Source organism: Podarcis bocagei (genome assembly GCF_964188305.1).
Source record: "Podarcis bocagei genome assembly, chromosome: 1".
NCBI classification, from domain to species: domain Eukaryota; kingdom Metazoa; phylum Chordata; class Lepidosauria; order Squamata; family Lacertidae; genus Podarcis; species Podarcis bocagei.
Window position 1 is genome coordinate 37,237,204 of NC_138125.1, and position 20,236 is coordinate 37,257,439.

The 20,236-nt window shown below is 43.7% G+C and overlaps 1 protein-coding gene across 3 annotated transcripts in view; it reads left to right on the top strand.

Annotated features, from left to right (window-relative positions):
• Window positions 1-3,631: 3,631 nt before the first annotated feature.
• The window catches only part of HEATR5A (HEAT repeat containing 5A), a 59,998-nt gene continuing 43,393 nt past the window's right edge, over window positions 3,632-20,236 (top strand). For 2 of the 3 annotated variants that reach the window (XM_081207577.1, XM_081207578.1), the window contains exons 1-7: window positions 3,632-3,765; window positions 11,377-11,603; window positions 12,516-12,727; window positions 13,998-14,106; window positions 14,733-14,882; window positions 16,468-16,642; window positions 19,302-19,462. In XM_081207577.1, the coding sequence (XP_081063703.1) occupies window positions 11,478-11,603; window positions 12,516-12,727; window positions 13,998-14,106; window positions 14,733-14,882; window positions 16,468-16,642; window positions 19,302-19,462 (933 nt within the window). In that variant the 5' untranslated portion in view covers window positions 3,632-3,765; window positions 11,377-11,477. Of the gene's footprint in view, window positions 3,766-11,376; window positions 11,604-12,515; window positions 12,728-12,800; window positions 13,131-13,997; window positions 14,107-14,732; window positions 14,883-16,467; window positions 16,643-19,301; window positions 19,463-20,236 lie in introns of those variants that run through there. The other variant, XM_081207579.1, reaches the window with a different exon arrangement.

A 20,236-nucleotide genomic window follows, 5' to 3' on the forward strand; every position in this document is an offset into this window, starting at 1 on the left:
CTCTTGAAAACCACTTGCAAAAGCAACAAAAGTAAATTCCCTAACGTAGCTTTGATCTGTACATCTTTTACTATTTGACTGCTCTAAATTTCATAGTAGTACATCATGTTCTTTTTAACAGTATTTGGATATTGGTCACGATATAACTTATTAATACCATACATATTAAAATGTGAATGTAAGGCGCTTAATCAATTACAATGTGCTGCATTAGAGATTACAACATTTTGGATTACGGACAAGGGGAGGGTGGAATGGTACTGTGGAGACTATAATAATCAGCTGCCCTCATTATTATTATTTATTAAAACTTTATATCACCCTTCATCTAAAGATCACAGGGCAATTCACAACATAAAAATACAAAATACATAATAAAACAAAAACAAACCAATAATCCCTCCCCACACACATATAAAAGGACATAGAATGTTAATCAGCCAAAGGCCTGGTTATAATGTTTTCGCCTGGCACCTAAAAATATGTAATGAAGGCACCAGGCAAGCCTCCCTGGGGAGAGCATTCCACAGAGGGGGAGCCTCTGCAGAATCTCAAAATTGTAGAGTTGGAAGGGACCCTGAGGATCATCTAGTTCAACCCCCTGCTGTGCAGGAATATGCAGTTGTCCCATACAGGGATCGAACCTGCAACCTTGGCATTGTCAGAGCCTTGCTCTAACCAACTGAGAAAAGGCCTCTTCTTGTGTTGCCGCCCTCTGGACCTCATGTGGAAGAGGCACACAAAGAAGAGCCTCAGATGATGAGCCCAGGGTCCAGGTTGATTCATATGGGGAGAGCTGGTCCTTGAGGTATGACGGTCCTGAGCTGTTTAAGGCTATATAGGTCTAAACCAGCACTTTGAATTGGGCCTGGAAAACTAATTGGCAGCCAGTGCAGTTGAGTCAGGATTGGTGTAATACGCTCAAACCATCTTGCACCGTTGAGCAACCTAGTCACCAAATTCTGCACCTGTTGAAGTTTCCGAACCATCTTCAGAAGCAGCTCTAAAGATAGAGTGTTGGTTGGAACAATCCAACCTAGAGGTTACCAGAACATAGACAATAGAAGTTTGGCTATCCCTGTCCAGCTAGAGGTGCAGCTGAGCCACCAGCTGAAGCTGATGGAAGGCACGCCACACCACTGAGACCACCTGAGCCTCAAGCGACAGCAAAGGATCCAGAAGTACACACAAGCTACATATCTGCTCCTTTGGAGGAGTGGAACCCCTTCAAGAGCAGGCAACCTCCCTTCCATCCAGTCTAAGGAGCCACCTGGATTGAACTTCAGATTGTTGGCTCATTCAGTGCATTAGTAAACGCCATTCTCCACTGATGCATTTAACGGTAAAAAACTCCTTCATGTTACAGTCAGCTGTCTTAGGTCATTATGAGTAATATTAAGCACAAAGTGAATGAAGCTAGTGACTCAGGTTGTTTCACATTTTTTTGGATAGAGTTCAGTCAACAGTCATCATTACAATGCTTGTAGGGATACTTTGGCCTTGGGAAAAACACTCGGAGCAAACAGTGGGCATTACTGCGCCCACCAAATTTGGAGAAACAAGTTGGCCAGCATGAAGACACTTATTTCTGACTCCGATGGCAACAAATCTAAATTACTTTTCCAGTTGCCCTCCAGAAGAGCTATTCTGGGTGGTTAAGGTAATGGTGAAACCTGCCTAACAGTCTGCAACATCTGAAGTCTCTGCAGTCTGATGTGACTAGTTTGCAAGGCACTGCAGGAATAAAACCATCAGAAACTCCCATGTGTATTTGTTTACCCAGGCTTACAGGGGATTTGGTTGGCCTGCTAGAGACCCTCAGAGTTGCATTCTGCCTATCTGAGGAATCTCTGGTATTTTACTCATGTTGTGGGTTAAAGTGTGACCACACAGTTGTGAATAGTATACAATTAAAATAAATAATATGGTGCCTGACACCAAAAAGACCTCAATCCACTTTTATGTGGATTTATAAGTAACAGGCAACATCTCTGAGGAAAGCATTCCAGAGGCAGATCATTACAATCAAGAATGACATCTCCCCAACTGCCACCTACTTTAGCTCAGCTGGGGCAACATGGGATCATAGAATGATAGAGTTGGAAAGGATCCCGAGGGTCACCCTGTCCAAGCCCCTGCAAAGCAGGAATCTTTATGCATGTTCCCCATCCAGTTTCAAACCATACAGGACCCTGCTTAACTCTGCTGTGTTAGCAGTTTTAAACTGTGTTAGCAGTTTTATTGCTGCACCACTGTAACATAAAGACAGTTTTTAAGGGACTCCTTCCGGAACCTGGATCCCAAGCTGTAGAGTGCTTTGAAGATAAGCACCAGCACTTTGACCTGTGCCTGCATGGAAAACAAGCCACAGCCACTTACCGTAGGTTTCAATACTGCCTAGAATGCTTTTATTGCTTCCAGGTAGCCCAAGTGACTTTCTATCACAATCAGTTTTGCTACTGTTTGGGTTGTTGGGTTTATGTCAACGATCAGAGCCAATTATCACTCTTAAGAGCGTTCACATACATGTTTTTCAAAGTATCTTGGAAATGTATTGAATGGCCTTAAGTGCAGGACTGGGGATGGAGGCAGGAAACATTTTAACCAGGCAGTGTCCTGCTGAGTTCATTGTAACATCCAAGTCCAAAGAAGCAAACATTTTGTGGGCTGCCACGCACACGGGTTGTGAACAGAATTGTGTGTGTGGCTGCAGTTAGATCAAATGCAGCAGATCAAATGCAAGGGGGCAGTTGTGGCAGCGCAAGAGGGAATGTGGATGTTTTAAAAGAAGGCAGTGCCACAAGGAAATGTTTTCTCAAAATAAAAAAAAAATGCAGGCTAAAAAACCCAAAAGGCTCTTTCCCCTGTCGTCAGCTTTTGGTTACTAAGTGAAGCCCAACTCTCTCAGTCTCAGTCTCTCTTTTAAGGAAAGGAATGGCCCTGGCCCTGAATGAAAGAAAAGTTTGACTCCAGAGCGGAACTAGCGGAGTTATTTGTCTGTGGTTGCCTGGGGCCGGCTCCAAACCAATTCATCTTTTCAGCCTTGGCAAAGGGAGTGTGAGTACAGAAGACAACATGGTGCGGCGGGGAGGAGGATCCGGCTTCGTCAATAATTCCTGCGAAAACAAATGACAACGGTTTCACCCCTTTCAGGCGAGTTAAAATAAATAAATAAAACATATATGCACGCCTATTGATTACAGCACAGACCAGCATAGCGTTGTCAGAAGAGAGAGAGAGAGAGAGGAAGGGGGGGGGGGGAAGCAGGCAGTGCGGAGGAGGAGGAGGAGGAGAAGGGGGCGCCTGCTGCGAATTGAAGCAGCCCCGCCACCCGAGAAGGGAGCCTCGACCCGCCGCGCCGCCTTCCTCGCGGGAGCCTCTCCCGGGGCGCGAGGCCTGCGCTTGGCCGCCGCGGGCGTTCGATGGCTCGGGGCCCGATTGCACGGCCCTGAGCGGCTGCTCCCGCGGGGAAGAGGGAGGGCGCCCCGAGAGGCGGCTCCTCCTCCTCGTCGTCCTCCTGCTGCTGATCCGCGGGGAGGGCGCGGGGCTTCCCTGCTTCACAGGGGAGAAACGGCAGCGGAGGGAGCACTCGGCTTGCCTGGGACCCCACCCTGCGCAGCCAGCCACGCAGCCCGGCTCCCCTCGCGGAAGCTGCCTGTAGGCCGGCGAGCGGAGGCAGCTCCTCCTTCTCTTTCTTTCTCGGGGAGAGGAGGCGCAGGAGCCGATCCTGGCCGGCTGGGAGTCCCGTCGGGGCGCTGGTCGGAGGTAAGCTGTTCCTCTGGGGAGGTTTCTGGGGCGGGCTGAGGGGATTCAGCTGCTAGGTGGGGACCCACGTCAGTTCCCCCCTGGTGGAGTGTGAGGCGGGTTGTAGGGTAGACTTTAGGTTCAATAAAGAACTGGTGTCGAGAGAGGGGACAACGGCGACCAGTCCCCCCTTGGAACGGGCAGGACACCCGTCACCTCAAAGTTTTCAAGTGTCCTTGCCAAGCCTCCGGACAAGGAAGGAAAGTGTAGCAGGGTTGGAAGGAAAGTGTCAGCCTCTTATAAAGGGCTGGGGTTGCTTGGGTCGAAAAAGAGATATTCCCCAGCCCCGGAAGCCAAGGGAAGTGCGCTTATCTCCTCCAGGAAAGCTGCTAGTGGAAGTCCTCGTGGGGTCAGCCTTCAGGATATGTGGAATAAGCACCAGTTTCTGCCTGCAGAGCTAAGCACAGGTCCCTAAAGGCTGAGGACGAGTTACTTGCTGTCGAATTTTTATTATTAGGGTGACTGGTAGCCTTGAATGTTTATTTTTATGTCTAAAGTAATCATCTTTGTATGCCTCTGTTGATTCTGAGTATGGAGCAGGATGGGGGGGCTATTCTAGACTTACTAAATGCAAGTTGTAAGGGTGTAATTTTGCAGCTTGTGGAATAAATAAATACAGGCTCCTAATGGACAAGAGATTCTGGCTGACCCGTATCATGTTGCTTTGTACAAAACGTGTTCTGTCAGGCCTTTAGGAGGACACTTTATTTTTGTTTTGTTTTACTTTGGATCAGTCAATCTGGAGTTCATCATAACATAACAAGAACCCTAAAGGGTTAGGGCAGTGGCCTGGCATCCTTTTCTCAATAGCATCCAACCAGATACCTATGGGAAGCCTGCAAGGAGGACCTGAGCACAACAGCAGGCCCCCCACCTGTACACTCTTTGATTCCTAGCGACTCGCATTCAGTGGCATGCTGCTCTGACAGTGGAGTCAGTATGTCACTGTGGCTAGGAGCCAGTGGTAGCTTTATTCTCCACAAATTTGTCTCTAATCCTTTTTAAAAGCTGTCCAAGTCGGTGGCAATCACTACTGCTTCCTGAGAAGATTGTACATACAACCTAGATCAAAAGTGTTGGAAAAACCCACCCTTTAACCACCCTGTAACCACTTGGTTGGTAGAAAAGCTTAAAGCTTGCAATCTTCCTTCCAGTTGAACTCACTGAGGCTTACAATTGTATAAAGCTGCATAGTGTGTTAAGGAGCAACACAGAGATCTTGAGCGTGCACGTTAGGAAGTGCCCTGTTGCTTTTATTCATGTGACTATTAGCTACACCTTCACATGGACATCCTCGGAAGGAGGGGTTCACGCTAGCAAAATAGAAACAATACATGAACTGCACACAATCAGCAAAACTGCAGAGTAAATGAACATTCAGCATAATTAAGACACCGTGGATAACACTTAAACAGTGCCTAAGTGGTGAATAAAAATACCTGGTATCAAGTTGACATCAACGTAGAAGCCAGAGAACTCTTCTCTGGGAAGAACTTCCCAAAGAACTGAAATGGTTGTCTCCCCAGTTGCCACCCTCCGTACCTTAGAACATGGAGGCACACTCAGGAAAGTTCTGAGGGTGATATTGGTCAGACTGGTATAGGAAAATATGATCCAACAAGTACTTTGTATTTAAACTTTTAAAGTGAGCACCCCCACTTTTAATTAAGCTCAGAAATGGATCAGGAGTCAGTGATGCTGATTCAACACCAAGAAGACATAGTTCCAGCACCCATTCCCAGTTAGCAGCTGCTTCTGAAGGCAGCCTCATGTTCAGAATCAGCACAGTTCAGTGGTTTACTGGGGAGTATTGAACACAAAGTTGTGTAAAGTCTAAGACAAAATGAGAGTGGCTAAGTATTAATTCTGCTGGTATATATTGTGATATGCAGCCTAGTGGATATCTTTCTGTGTGTGTTGTATCCATTTAGACCAACAGTATAGTCTGAAGGCACATGATGCAATAACGTTGTTAAAGTTATCACTGGTTGAGTCAAGCCGGCGTTGGTTGGAATGGGAGACTGCCAGTTTTGCCATCATGAATTCTCTAGAGCATCCTTGCCCAACCTGGTACCTGCCAGATGTTTTGGACTACAGCTCCCATCATCCCTGTAGTCCAAAACATCTGGAGGGTGCCAGCTTGGGAAAGTTTACCCTGAAGGAAAGGTGGGATTCATTTTTCATTTTCCCCATAAGTTTCTCATGAAAGAGAGCAGGTGGTAACACTCACACACAGAAATTTTCCAAGTAAAGAGTCAGTGAAACTTCTTGCACAGTTATGGCTCAGTATCAATATATTTCTTAGAGTGGTCTACATTTTATCTGTATTTTTGCCTGACTCTTGACTTATATGGTACAGCCTGGTAACCAGTAACTGACTGGTTTGCCTGGTGGGAGGGATGCTTATTAGGAGTTACCGTATTTTTCGCTCTATAAGACGCACCAGACCACAAGACGCACCTAGTTTTTGGAGGAGGAAAACAAGGAAAAAAATATTCTGAATCCCAGAAGCCAGAACAGCAAGAGGGATCGCTGTGCAGTGAAAGCAGCATTCCCTCTTGCTGTTCTGGCTTCTGGGATAGCTGCGCAGCCTGCATTCGCTCCATAACACGCACACACATTTCCCCTTACTTTTTAGGAGGGAAAAAGTGAGTCTTATAGAGCAAAAAATACGGTAACTCCTAATAAGTCAAATGCTACATCCTCCTTTCTTTTATACCAGCAAGAAAATGATGCCCCTGCTGTTTGTGATGTTTGAATGGTGACATGTGCAATATTGCAGCCTTTCTTTGAGGAACAAGGGGGAGAGAGAGCAAAGCACAACTTTGCAAAAACAGTCTACCAAGCTGCAGAAGCAATTTCTAATTGCTGATGTGGCTGTGTCAAATGAGAGTTTGAAAGTTGCTACATGAAGTAAAAAAAGGCACAGCTTTGCTGTTGAAAAGAAATCCTTATGACTTCCATATCTGGAAAGCATGTTAAGAAAAATGGACAGCTGGACTAGGAACCAAAAGGTTTTATTTAATATTTTTTATTGTACTGTGGGCTTGAATCTGAAGTCCACCCTAGGATAGGTGGTGAAAGGAAGGCAAAATACTTAGCACTTGGCATTTAGATCAGGAGGAGCTGTTCCTTAAATGTATTCCATTTCTTTACAATCACATTTACCAGTGCTATTTTATCATAGTTACAAATAACAGAACTGACATGTTGTTTCATCTGACAAAATGGGAATAGGAATATACAAGTAGAAGTGGGACCTGCAACAATTTTTTGCAGGGTGGAGTGCTCTTGTTCAGTGTGTTTCAGCCAGTCAGTCAAGCCCTCCTCAGAGACCCTCCTTTCCCACCCTCAACAGCCACTCAGCATTCTGTGGCCAGTGAGCCTACTCAGTACTCATGGGGTGTTTGGGTGCTCCTCTCCTTATGTTTTCCCAGCCCTAAAGGTTTTTGGTATTTCCACAAACCTCAGGGTTCCATTCTTGTGGACGGTGCAGTTTTGGCAACATAAGCAGCATCAATTAAGCCTGAAGTTTGGAAATGGAAAACTGGACATTGTCTTGTCCTGAGAAGTAAAGATGACCTATGCTATGCAAGAGCAAAGGCAATCATAACTTCAAGTTAGGTTTGTCAATTTGGAAGATATAATCTCAGAATGTAGAGTCTGAATGCACTAAAATGAAACAGAGAAAGCGGGAAACTTTAGGTTGAGTTTATCTAGGTTATGCCACTCATGAATGTATATGTTCTTCAGTAGAAAGAAGTTTCAATACCCTGCTATCCGCTAATAAAAAATATTACCTTGTATAAACAATCTTATTTCCTTGTTGCAGTTGCACCGTCATTTATATATGTATGCAATTATTCTTACAGTGAAATCCTAGCCATGTCTATTCAGAAGTAAGTTCTGTGGAATTCAGTTGGGCTTACTACCAGATAACAGAGTTAGGATTGCAGCCTTAGTCAGAAAAAGGGTGTTTCCTTTATATGAGCAAGCATGGAAATTGCAGCACATACACACAACACTTCCCCTCCCCCCAAGTTTACAGATTTTGGCAGTAAAAAGGTTTCTTGGTTTAAATACCGTATTTTTCGCCCCATAAGACGCACCGGCCCATAAGACGCACCTAGATTTTAGGGGGGGAAATAAAGGGAAAAAAATTTATTTCCCCCCCAGGTGCGCTGCGCTAATCCAGAAGCTTGGGGCAAGCTGAGGTCAGCGCGCCCCAAGCTTCTGCGTGCCGGCAAGCAGTCCGCTGCCGCCCCAAGCCTCCCGCACCCGGCAGGAGGTCCCGCTGGGTGCGCGAGGCTTGGGGCGGCAGCGGACTGCTTGCGCGCACCTAGAAGCTTGGGGCGTGCTGAGCTCAGCACGCCCCAAGCTTCTGCATGCCGGCAAGCAGTCCGCTGCCGCCCCAAGCCTCCCGCACCCGGCAGGAGGTCCCGCCGGGTGCGCGAGGCTTGGGGCGGCAGCGGACTGCTTGCGCGCACCTAGAAGCTTGGGGCCAGCTGAGCTCAGCCCGCCCCAAGCTTCTCGGTGCGCGCAAGCAGTCCGCTGCTGCCCCAAGCCTCGCGCACCCAGCGGGACCTCCTGCCGGGTGCGGGAGGCTTGGGGCGGCAGCGGACTGCTTGCGCGCACCGAGAAGCTTGGGGCGGGCTGAGCTCAGCTGGCCCCAAGCTTCTAGGTGCGCGCAAGCAGTCCGCTGCCGCCCCAAGCCTCGCGCACCCAGCGGGACCTCCTGCCGGGTGCGGGAGGCTTGGGGCGGCAGCGGACTGCTTGCGCGCACCGAGAAGCTTGGGGCCAGCTGAGCTCAGCCCGCCCCAAGCTTCTAGGTGCGCGCAAGCAGTCCGCTGCCGCCCCAAGCCTCGCGCACCCGGTGGGACCTCCTGCCGGGTGCGCGAGGCTTGCAGACACTTGCCCGAAGCAGGGGGAGCCCTCCAGAGGGCTCCCCGTGCTTCGGGCGACAGGCTGCCGCCCCAAGCCTCGCGCACCCGGTCGGACCTCCTGCCGGGCGCGCGAGGCTTGCAGGCATTCGCCCCATAAGACGCACCCCGATTTCCCCTTCATTTTTGGAGGGGAAAAAGTGCGTCTTATGGGGCGAAAAATACGGTAAATAATATACATACTTACATACATACATACATTATGATGCAGGGATATTTTCCCTATGCTTTTTTCCAGTCCTGTCCAGAAAACTTTATTGAGATTTCTCAAATAAACAAAAATTACGTAATAACAAACAAGACACATAAGACATACCTTTACGATGAACTTAGTCTTGGTGGTACTTGTGAATAAATTATCCAGACAGTAATATGGAAAGCCATCAAAGATAATTTATAGATTTTAAGTTAAAGCCCAAACACACAACACTTAAACTCCTTACTATCTTCATGTGTTTGCTAGAATGTAACAACACAATCAAATTCATGTCTGTTCAGAAGTATACCCTGTTTTGTTCACTAGGGCTTACTCCTACGTAAGTGTATAGGATTGACTCCTCAGGTTTGAATTATATAAACACTTTGTTTCAATACGTGCAGGACAAATTGATTGTATAGGTGGCAAACTGGGCATGTACATTGGGCTATCTTGGAAACAAATCCTTGGTATGTCTGCAGAATCACCTTTGCACCTGGTAAAAAGATAGCTATGCCTACACACATTGCTAGGAGATTTTGGATCAGATGCCACTGCAATTCCTAAGGCGTTGGATAGCATTAAATGTCTCATCGTATCTTTGAAAGGCTTGTGCCAGTTTGGACCTAGTAGCTATATAGCATTGGGGAATAGCCCCTAATAGTGTAACAGGAATCACACAGCTCACAAATCCATTTGCTTTGCCATGCTACCCGTGAAATATAACTTCAGAAATATAAGCATCATTTTTATGTAGATCAATTTGCAAAATTCCGTGAGAAATGTCTTATCTTGTCTGTTTACCTGGAATTAAGCTTATGGATTTCAATAATACTTCCTAAGTGAGCTTAGAAAGATCACAACCTAAGTGTAAATTATAGATAACTTAAATTGTACACTAGAGGAGTTTATTTCTATGTTTAGAAAGCATCTAGCATAACAGTATAAATAATAAATAGGACCTTTCTCTTGAATTACATCAGATAATCAGATCTCACTGGACTGCCCAGTTGCATTCATGTTTAGCTCTCATCTGAGCTGTAGAAATTCCTCCCTTCCTCCACTAATTCATTCTGTTAGAAAATAAAGAAGATATCCTTGTGTCCTATGGAGAATCCTCTTTTATTTTTTCTGTTCCCTCTGCCCCATCCAAGATACATATATTTGTACCCCGTAGCCTGTATTCCTGAGGAAATCTACTTCCAGAAGGAAATAAATCAACCTCTGTATCTTGATGGGGGGGGGGGGACTTACCAGATTTTGCGTTTTGTATCCTCCTTTATAAATTCCAATTAAAACTGAAAGCAGAAATAAATTGTGGTTCGACATATAACTGATTCATGCTCAGAAGGTAGAGTCATTTACAGTACTGTTGTATTCCTAGCTCAAGTACTAGCTCTGGGTGTAATTTGAACCTGGGTGAATATATTTTTCAAGAATAGCTCTTTCTTTAGTCCGTGTGTGTGTGTGTGTGTGTGTGTGTGTGTGTGTTTGATTGATTCACGGTCCATGGAGTCTCCAGATCAAGGGGATGTGTGTTAAAAGATGTGATCAACCTTCTTTAACCTGGATGGTTCTGGTGTTGTTGACATGAGTAATTCTGCAGTTAAAAATAGGGTGCAAACTTAATTTATAGCAGTAGGATGTTGGTGTATATTGATCTACATTTTGTTCACGTAGAATTGGTGTTTATTGTTACATGTAGCTATTCCATTTTGCTGTGTGCAGCAAATGTTACAGTAAATATGAGCACATGATCTGGTCTGTCTAACTGCTCCTTCCTGGCTACCTTTTCCATGTAATTTTGTAATATTGCTAATTGTGTGCTTGCTCAATAGTGTGGGTCAGGGCCTATTAGCAAATGCAACTTGCTGCTTGAAATCTCTGTGAGTTGTGATACCACTGCTTATCTGTTTTTCTTGAAACTCCCAAATAATTATTATTTCTTCTCATAAAGTAGTAAGGTGTATTGTGACAGTATTTCTTCCTATAGGCATTTTTGATTGGCTACTGTGAGAAAAGGATGCTGAACTAGATGGGCTATTGGCCTGATCCAACACTCTTCTTCTGATGCATATGATGTTAACAGTGCTGAAAATTAATTTATGGCACCCTGGTCTTCTAAATGAGCATTATTGAGAAGAAGCAAAATACCTTGTACATCCTTTCTAGATGTTTGGCAGCTATAAAATTGTACCTATGATGCTGGTGACTGTTCCACAGGTTCTGTTTCAGTTGAAATGTGTCACCCTGGGCTCCTTTGGGAGAAAGGATGGGGTGGAAATTGAATAAATAACAGCAATATGTTACAAATGTTCTAGCAAAGTGATCACTGTACCTCATTCTGACTTTTTTTTTTTTGCTGGAGGAGAAGCTCTTAAGATTGAGCATTAAAATTCAAACATTCTGTGATTTAATATATTTGTGTTTGTGCAGGTATTCCATTTCGTTCATCCTGTGAATACTAATATCCCTTAGCTACAGTCTTGTGTCTTCATGAGTGGCTTTCAGATAGTGAGAAAGAAACGCTTTAAGGCATGGAGTTGGCTCACAGCTTTTTGCTTAATAAAGAGGCCTATAACCAACTGGGCGAATTTCAGAAAGCAGAGTTTGTTTTTGAGTGGCTGAGGTTTTTGGAAAAACTTTTGCCAGCAACCAGCCGGGTGAGTATTGTACAACTGGAATGAAATAACATTTTGAGATAATTGTCTTTTTTAAATACTTTCATCTCCTAAGTGGACCACAATCCTAACCAGTGTGTGCTGAGGAGAAGTCGTTGTTTAGCCAAAGATAGGGGACTGTTAAGGGTTGGCTAGATGGCAGAAGCAGTGTGGTGTGTGCAGTGGCGTAGCGTGGGTTCTCAGCACCCGGGGCAAGGCAAGTAATTTGCGCCCCCTAACCCGTGGATTTTAGCACTCGAGTCTCTTCCGCGCCCCCCCAGATGTTGCGCCAGGTGCAGCAGGCCCCCCTGCACCCCCCACGCTACGCCACTGCTCCCACCACAAGTCTTCAGGACAGCCATCCGAAGGCTGGCGCGGGGAGAAGGTCTCTCCGCCCCACCGCCAGGCTTCGGAGCATCCTTCCGAAGGCTGGCGCGGGGAGAAGGTCTCTCCGCCCCACCGCCAGGCTTCGGAACATCCTTCCAAAGGCTGGCGCGGGGAGAAGGTCTCTCCGCCCCACCGCCAGGCTTCGGAGGAGGTCCGAGGACAGTGGGGTTCCTGCTTCCTCGAGGAGGGCCGGCCAAACGCGCCCCCCCAAATGTTGCGCCCGGTGCGGCCGGCACCCCTGGCACCCCCCACGCTACGCCACTGGGTGTGTGTGCATCCGATTTTGAGACTGACTTAGACTTGAATGGGTCTGAGCCTAGTTCAGAAAGGGATGAGGCTTTTCAAGCAGAGGATGTTCACATTCAGACCCAACCACAATTTGAACTTAGCCTTGTCTCTAACTGTAAAACCAAACTTGTGTATTTTATCTTATATTTTATACTGTGAACTGCCCTGAGATCTAGTGATGAAGGGCAGTATATGAATTTAAATAAATAAATGAACTACTTATTCTTTTTATGTTTTCAGGCTGATATAAAGGAAAAACAGAGCAAACTTGTTGAACAGCTGATATCTTTATTAACCAGTTCCCCAGGGCCTCCTGCCAGACAGCTTATTGCCAAGAATCTTGCTATAATATATAGCACTGGGGACACTTTTTCTGTGCACCAAACAATTGATAAATGCAATGAACTTATTCGCAGTAAAGATGATTCACCAAGCTATCTGCCGACAAAACTGTAAGTCTGGAAAGGTCCTGTGAGGTCTTATTAGAATATTCCTCCTTCATTTTAAAACAGCAAAGTGTCTGTGGCGCATTAAATAAAAACTAACAAATTGATTGTGACAAGCTCTGTAACTGATAGCAGGAGTGACTTCCGGTTTCTGTCGACCCAGGCAAGAGAGTCATAGTGGGCTCCACTTGCTATACTGTACTACGCACAGGCCTTTCCTCCTGTCCTTTTCTCTGATTACACCCCTTTGCAGGAACGAGACTAGAATGGGGTGATGGAATAGAATGGTCCAAACAGATCCCATATTCATTGGTGCAGCTTGAGAGTTTGAGCCGATATGGTAGCAGAGACTGCCATGAAAAATGTTATCATTGCTAGATCTATGGACATGAATTCACAAGATATGAATGTCCCAGAAGGCTTTGGAAGGGGGAGTAGAACGCATACATGGTCTTGGAATCACAAGAGAGCAAGAGGAAGTCCTGCTGAGAAAAATCCCTTCAGGCTCAGATGAGGACCAGAAAGCTCAATCCTAATGAGATTGGAAAGGCATGCTGGGATCCTTCTGGGCTTGTAGCTTTGCTCATTGGCAGGTCCACATGGGCTAGTCCATCACACCCATTTATGTTGGCTTGATGCTTGTTATGGCCATCACCATTGCTTGCATTTGCTGGACATACTCTTAATGGGTGGTGGCAAGGCAAATCAGGAGGGTAGAACAGTAAGCAATAGTGGCTGTTGCTCCCCTTCACTACAGCTGGGCTTCAGCTATGTGCCCTGACAGATATCTAGCTGTGCTAACTGATGTTGACAGGGATGGACAAGAGCCTACTTTTTCAGACATGCCTGATATTAAAGTTTATGCCAATGTCACTTTGCTGGTTTGGTGGGGGGTTAGGTATCACAGACCTCCTGTTGTTGTTTTGTGACAGAGCAGACGAACATGGCTGCCCTGGTGATCTGGCTTATTTATTTATTCAGCTAGATCCATTAAGTTGTAAACTGCCTTGAAAGAGGATCATACAATTTTTTTTCTTTTTCTGTGTGATTGTGAAATCAGTTTAGCTTTTTTTTTTTAAAGTCTTGATCATGCAATTTAGCAATACAGTAGTTTACTTCCTAAGTAATTTAATACTAAATTGCTTTTTGTAATTGTAAGCTTCAGTTGTGCACGATAAAATGCTGGCATCGTATAATTTACTAAGAACTTTTTGTTAAACATATGTTGATTGACTACCATTTCCCCCCCTTTCCAATTCTCTGTTTTGTTTTAAAGTGCTGCAGTGGTTTGTTTGGGCTATTTGTACAAAAAACTGGGAAGAATTTTGGGCAACAGCTTTGTGGATACTGTCGGGAATATCCTTAAAGCAATGAAGAATGCAGAGGTAAGGAAACATGAAACAAGTTGGGTGAGTTGACAGTTGGAAAAAATGCCCAAAGAAGACTTATTTCTGTTATTAGAAGAAAATGTTTCCCAGTAGGAGAGTACTGTTTCATTATGAGGCTTGACAATTACCTTTGGGTGCATATTTTTAGAATCATCTTTCTACTGCTGCCCAGGGCTCCTTTGGGAGGAAGAGAAGAATATAAATTGAATGGATGAATGAATTTTAAATAAGCATAAATTATTGTATAAGATGAAATAATATTATTAATTCATTAACATACTTGCAAAGCTACTTTAGTCTTGAATCAAACTTCATAAATAAATTTGTTTTGTTTTAGAAGAGTATTCTTCCTACAGGTTTTGAGATCTTGAATAGTGCAGAGACTAGAATGCTGTGGTTTGTGTGAGATAATTAATCTTCCAGTTTCCACTCCTGCCATGAAGTTCACTAAGGGGCCTTGGGCAAGATCTCTCAATCTAGCTTACCTCACATGATTTCAGTAATGCTAAAAACATTACTCTAAACTTGCTCAGGGAAGAATGGGATGAAAATGTAACTAATGAGTAGATAAAATAATGTCCTTTAGTTGAAAACCACATGACCTTTTTCTCTTGTCTTGTTAGTCTCAAGGGCGGTATGAGATCATGCTAAGTTTGCAAAATATATTGAAAGGTCTGGGAGTTGCTGCTATTCCATGTCACAGAGATATTTACAAAGCTGCCCGTTCATGCTTAACTGATAGATCAATGGCAGTTCGCTGTGCTGCTGCAAAGGTAAAGTGCCCTATTAATTGTTTTTAGTAATTAATCTTCCTGTATACAGTTGCATATGTTAAATGGAGGATAAAAGAAAATCAATTGTCTCCCTCTCTCTCACCGCACAGAAAAGATTTTTCTTACATTTTGCAATTCAGTTGGTAAAAAATACATCCATGTAATATTTTTGCTAGGAAGCTTTTTCCACCATGAACATAAATGGCTGTATTTTTGGTCAGTTTTCTGTGCAAACCTGTATTGTAGAATTTGTACATCTTATCCAGCTGTACTTTTTATCATGATTGTGATTAAATTTATATACCGCCCTATACCCGGAGGTCTTAGGGTGGTTCATAGAACAAAATCAAAATATAAAACCACGAAATATATACCGTATTTTTTGCTCTATAAGACTCACTTTTTCCCTCCTAAAAAGTAAGGGGAAATGTGTGTGCGTCTTATGGAGCGAATGCAGGCTGCGCAGCTATCCCAGAAGCCAGAACAGCAAGAGGGATCGCTGCTTTGCTGTTCTGGCTTCTGGGATTCAGAATTTTTTTTTTCTTGTTTTCCTCCTCCAAAAACTAGGTGCGTCTTATGGTCTGGTGTATCTTATAGAGCGAACAATACAGTAATCAAAATAAAAACAAAATAACCTCCCCTTTTTTTTAAAGGGCATAGGATTTTGCAGTCTTGACTGCCATTGTATAAATAAAGCCCCACAGATTAGAGTAAAAAGCACATGTTTTAGTAATCGGGTCAAGTTTTATTATTTTATTCCTTTTTTATTTTACATTTATATCTCACCTTTTCCTCAAGGAGCTTAAGTTCTCTTCCTTTGTTCAGTCTGCAGTCAATTTATAAGCAAAGTATAAATTCACATGAACAGATTTTTTAAAAAAACAGTTTGAATTTGTGTGATTTGAAGTTACTATTCATTCCCATATATTACAAACTTGTATTAGCACTCTGGCCCATAAGTTGTTGAATATCTTGTCACCAAAGTGGATCACCCTGCCAAGTTTAGAATACTTTAAAATAATGTACACCAGTGAGGTTGAAGTCCTTTCATTTTTAAAAAATTATTTTATTTATATACAGTATTTTTCTGTCTATAAGATGCCCCCATGTATAAGACGCACCCTATTTTGGGGGACTCTGATTTAAGAAAATGGAGGGAGATGTATCTGTGTATAAGACACCCCCAACCTTTTGAAATTATTTTTTAGGAAAAAACCTAGTCTTATACACGGAAAAATACGGTAATTGATTTTACAACATACAAGAATTCAAAAAACCCCACAAACAAATTGATCTGTTTGCCTCATGCCTGTCAATGGTTGTGTAGCCACATTCTGCACTAATCGAAGCTTCTGAACCATTTTCAAAGTCAGCTCCGTATAAAGCACATTGCGGTAGTGCAATCTTGAGATCAGCAGAACATGATTACTTTAGCCAGGTTATCCTTGCTTAGATAAAGGTGGTAGTTGGACCACCAGCTTAAGCTGGCAGAAGACACTCCACAGTTCATTGCATTGCACTTGTGCAAAAAAGACTGAACCTATTTCTTTTCTTGTTTCCCTGTTTTTGTTTTTGTTTTATATAGTGTCTTCTTGAACTGCAGAGCGAAGCAAGTTTTATGTGGAGTACAGACCTGGATAGTGTTGTAACTCTGTGTTTTAAATCGTTTGAAGGGTCGAATTATGGTGTACGAATTGCTGTTTCTAAGCTTTTAGGCAGTGTGTTAGTGAGTGCTGTAACATCTAAACAAGGCGGCACAGGTAAATTTATTAGGGTTTCTTTCTTCCTATGTCGATGTAAGAAAATAATAATAATTATAAGAAGAAGACTATAATATATTATTTATACCCCACCCATCTGGCTGGATTTCCCCAGCCACTCTGGGCAGTTTCCAACAGAAGATTAAAAATACATTAAAACATCAGTCACTAAAAACTTCCCTAAACAGGGCTGTAATGTAGAAATTATTGGCAAACTGCAGTAAATAGTGAACAGCCTTCAAAATAGATGTGGTTTTAACAAATGACAATGTATTGTATATGATTCCCCCTGCCATGTGAAGGTTTCGGTCACTTGCTGGAATTAAAATGCAATCAGAACATATACAGTTGGGATTTAACAATAGCTTCATTTGAAAGACACATGCACACAGCTTCACACAAGCATAGAAAGAAGAAACAAAACATACGTTTCTTGCATTCTCAGGGTAGTAGAAATTAAAAGTAGCAATGGTGTTCTGTCAGCCCATACTCTCAAACTCATACCGATAGGAGCAGGGCTTCATTCCTAAAGACCTTTCTCTCTCTCTCTCTCTCTCTCTCTCTCTCTCTCTCTCTCACACACACACACACACACACACACACACACACACCCTGAGCATACTTTACTTCTCTAGTTTTTAAAACCTGTACAAGATGGTGTACCTCAAGTGCAGTACCCCATTGGCTCACGGTCTGAGCTTTCTCCCCATGTGACTTTGCCCTACACCCTAGAAATCAGATGTGTGCTGAGTGTTTCAGCAAGATTAGTGCTTGTACTATACAAACCCTCCCGTAAACCTGACCACATCTATACTTCCAGTTGACAACTGGAAACTGATTTCAGATGGCTAAGCTTATATACATATGATGCATTTGGCTGTAGCTAAAGAGGGATGCAGGTGGCGCTGTGTCTAAGCCACAGAGCCTAGGGCTTGCCGATCAGAAGGTTGGCGGTTCGAATCCCCGCTACCGGGTAAGCTCCTGTTGTTTGGTCCCAGCTCCTGCCCACCTAGCAGTTCAAAAGCACGTCAAAGTGCAAGTAGATAAATAGGTACCAATCCGGCGGGAAGGTAAACGGCGTTTCCGTGCACTGCTCTGGTTCACCAGAAGCGGCTTAGTCATGCTGGCCACATGACCTGGAAGTCTGCGGACAAATGCCGGCTCTCTCAGCCAGTAAAGCGAGATGAGCTCTGCAACCCCAGAGTTGTCCGCGACTGGATCTAATGGTCAGGGGTACCTTTACCTTTAAAGAGGTTGATTATAGATGTAAATAAATCTATAACAGTTTATCCATGGGATATAGGAGTCAGCAGCATTGGCATGTTCTATCGTGTTCCAAAATGGGCATCGCTGTGGATAAACACCCAAGGCAGACAAGGTAGGGAATAACAGAAGGAAAGAGAGAAAAATGGCTGTTAATATAGGGGAGGAATGACTGTGAAGTCATGTTTCAACTTGAATAGCCTGTTCCTAATCAAAGCACTCCTTAGTGGACAACTGATCCAACTTGGATTCTTTTAATGTGCTCCATTCTCATTTCAATAACACTTAGAATGATTCGTGATATTGAAGTTTTACTTCTAGGCCTGCTGCTCCCCTTAGATAAATTTGTAAATGAATAGTATTTTTTTCTAAGCCTGAAACTACCAGTAAAATGTGTGTGCTTTCACTCATCTCTTCCATTACTGTAATAGGTATGAGTTACTCGTGCGTAAACTGGTGCCTTTCTCGGTTAATTTGCCTTGTTAAACCTTTCTGACTGCACAGCCCCTTCTCAACGTGGCTGCCTCAGTCACTGGCAGAATCCATCAGTGGGCGTTTCTTGAACCTCTTCCTACATAAAAGTTGTTTGACACCCAGTCTCCTCCTCCTCTCACTGCGCGGGAGTCTTCTGCGCAGGGAAGGCGTGGGTAGCAGAGGACCTGGGCTCTCCTCACTGATGTCCAGTGAAGAGTCCTGGAGCCCTCTCTCCAATTCCCCCGTCTGCCCCCCTTTATCCCTGGTGTTGCGCTGATTGGCTTCCCCCTCTACTGAGCTGATTCTCCCCCTGCTGCTGGGTCCTTTGCCAGCATCATCTGGGAGCCTCCCCTTCGCCTCTCGCTCCGATGTCAGTTCCCTGACAATTACGTACTGTAGTAAAAATAAACAACAACCCTGTAGTTTACCTAGATCAGGAATTATACTGTTTATAAGCCTTGCTAAGCCATCTTCCTCATCCAGGAAACCAAATGAAAATGTTCCTGTGAGTGCATGCACTGACAACTGTGTGTATTCCTCCCAAAGCTTATGTTCGTTGAAATTTAGCCATATGTGCCTTCAGCCAGTGTCTCCAGTGAACACTAATAGCTTCATCACATTTTGTTTTATTTATTACATTTATCTTCTGAGGAGCTCAAGGTGGTATACATGGTTTTTCAAGGTGGTTACATAAGGCTCAATCACATATGCTGTGATCCTCTGTGCATACTTGAAAGTCCAATGAATTTAGATTTACTTCAGATAAATGTTCATAGGATTAGACTGAACTTCAGACCTTTAACCCAATAACTATGTCGTATGAACTGAATGTTTTAGTTTAGTTATGATGCCTGAGACTTGGTTGTAACACAGTAGAAACTAACAAATAAATGTGGATGCATTTCCCCCCTCATTGGAAAAGCATCTGCCAGACAAAATGTTCGCAAGATCTCATTTGAAGAAGCCTTGGAACTTCTGGGTACAGGTTTCCTTCGGGGAAGTACAGGATTTCTACGAGCCAGTGGTGATATTCTGAAAGGGACAAGCTCGGTCAGCAGGGATGTTAGAGTTGGAGTCACTCAGGTTTGATTATGTTATATATCGTAAAAGTTACTGTTTTGTTTTTTTGTTTTGTTTTTCTGTGAAAGTATTATTGCACGGTAGTGTGTATTGAACTAGTTAATTGATTTTACATGTTAATATTTTACAGGCTTTTACAGAAGACTAATTACTTGTCTTCTAATATTTCCCAGTGTTTTACTTGGATGCTAATGGTGCTTATTTCTCTTTTTGAAAGAAACAATTATTTGCTAATAATGAAATTATTTTAATGTTTATAATTTTCTTTCATAATGTTTGTGTTAGTTCATTGTCTTTTCATATTTTTTTAAAATGTTTCTTAACATTAAAAAAACCCTTCTGCTTTCATTTGAGAGCTATTATATTCTGCAGCTTGCAATGGTGAGGCCTTCTCTGTGATCTGGTTCGCGTGTCACATTAAACCTTAGTTAGAATAAACTATGGCTTGATGTGAATGAGCAGTGCGCTTGTGCATGCTGCTGAAATCGCAGGAGCTTTGCTCCTCCTTCACTTGCTGCTGCTCCACTGCTGGGAAACCAGGCATGGTCTGACTTGTTGCCTCATCTGAACCTGGGCTCATGATTTGTTTCTCTCTAAAACCTTGGCTTTCACTCGTGGTTTGTGTGAGAAACAAACCATGAGCCTGACTGGTTTCCCACAAACATGTAATTGCTCTTAGCTGATGTCTGAAAGAACTTGTTCCTTGATTAAGCATTAATAAAGCAACTTAAATGACACATCTTTCACATTTTTTCGGATCAGTGACTGTCAAGGACA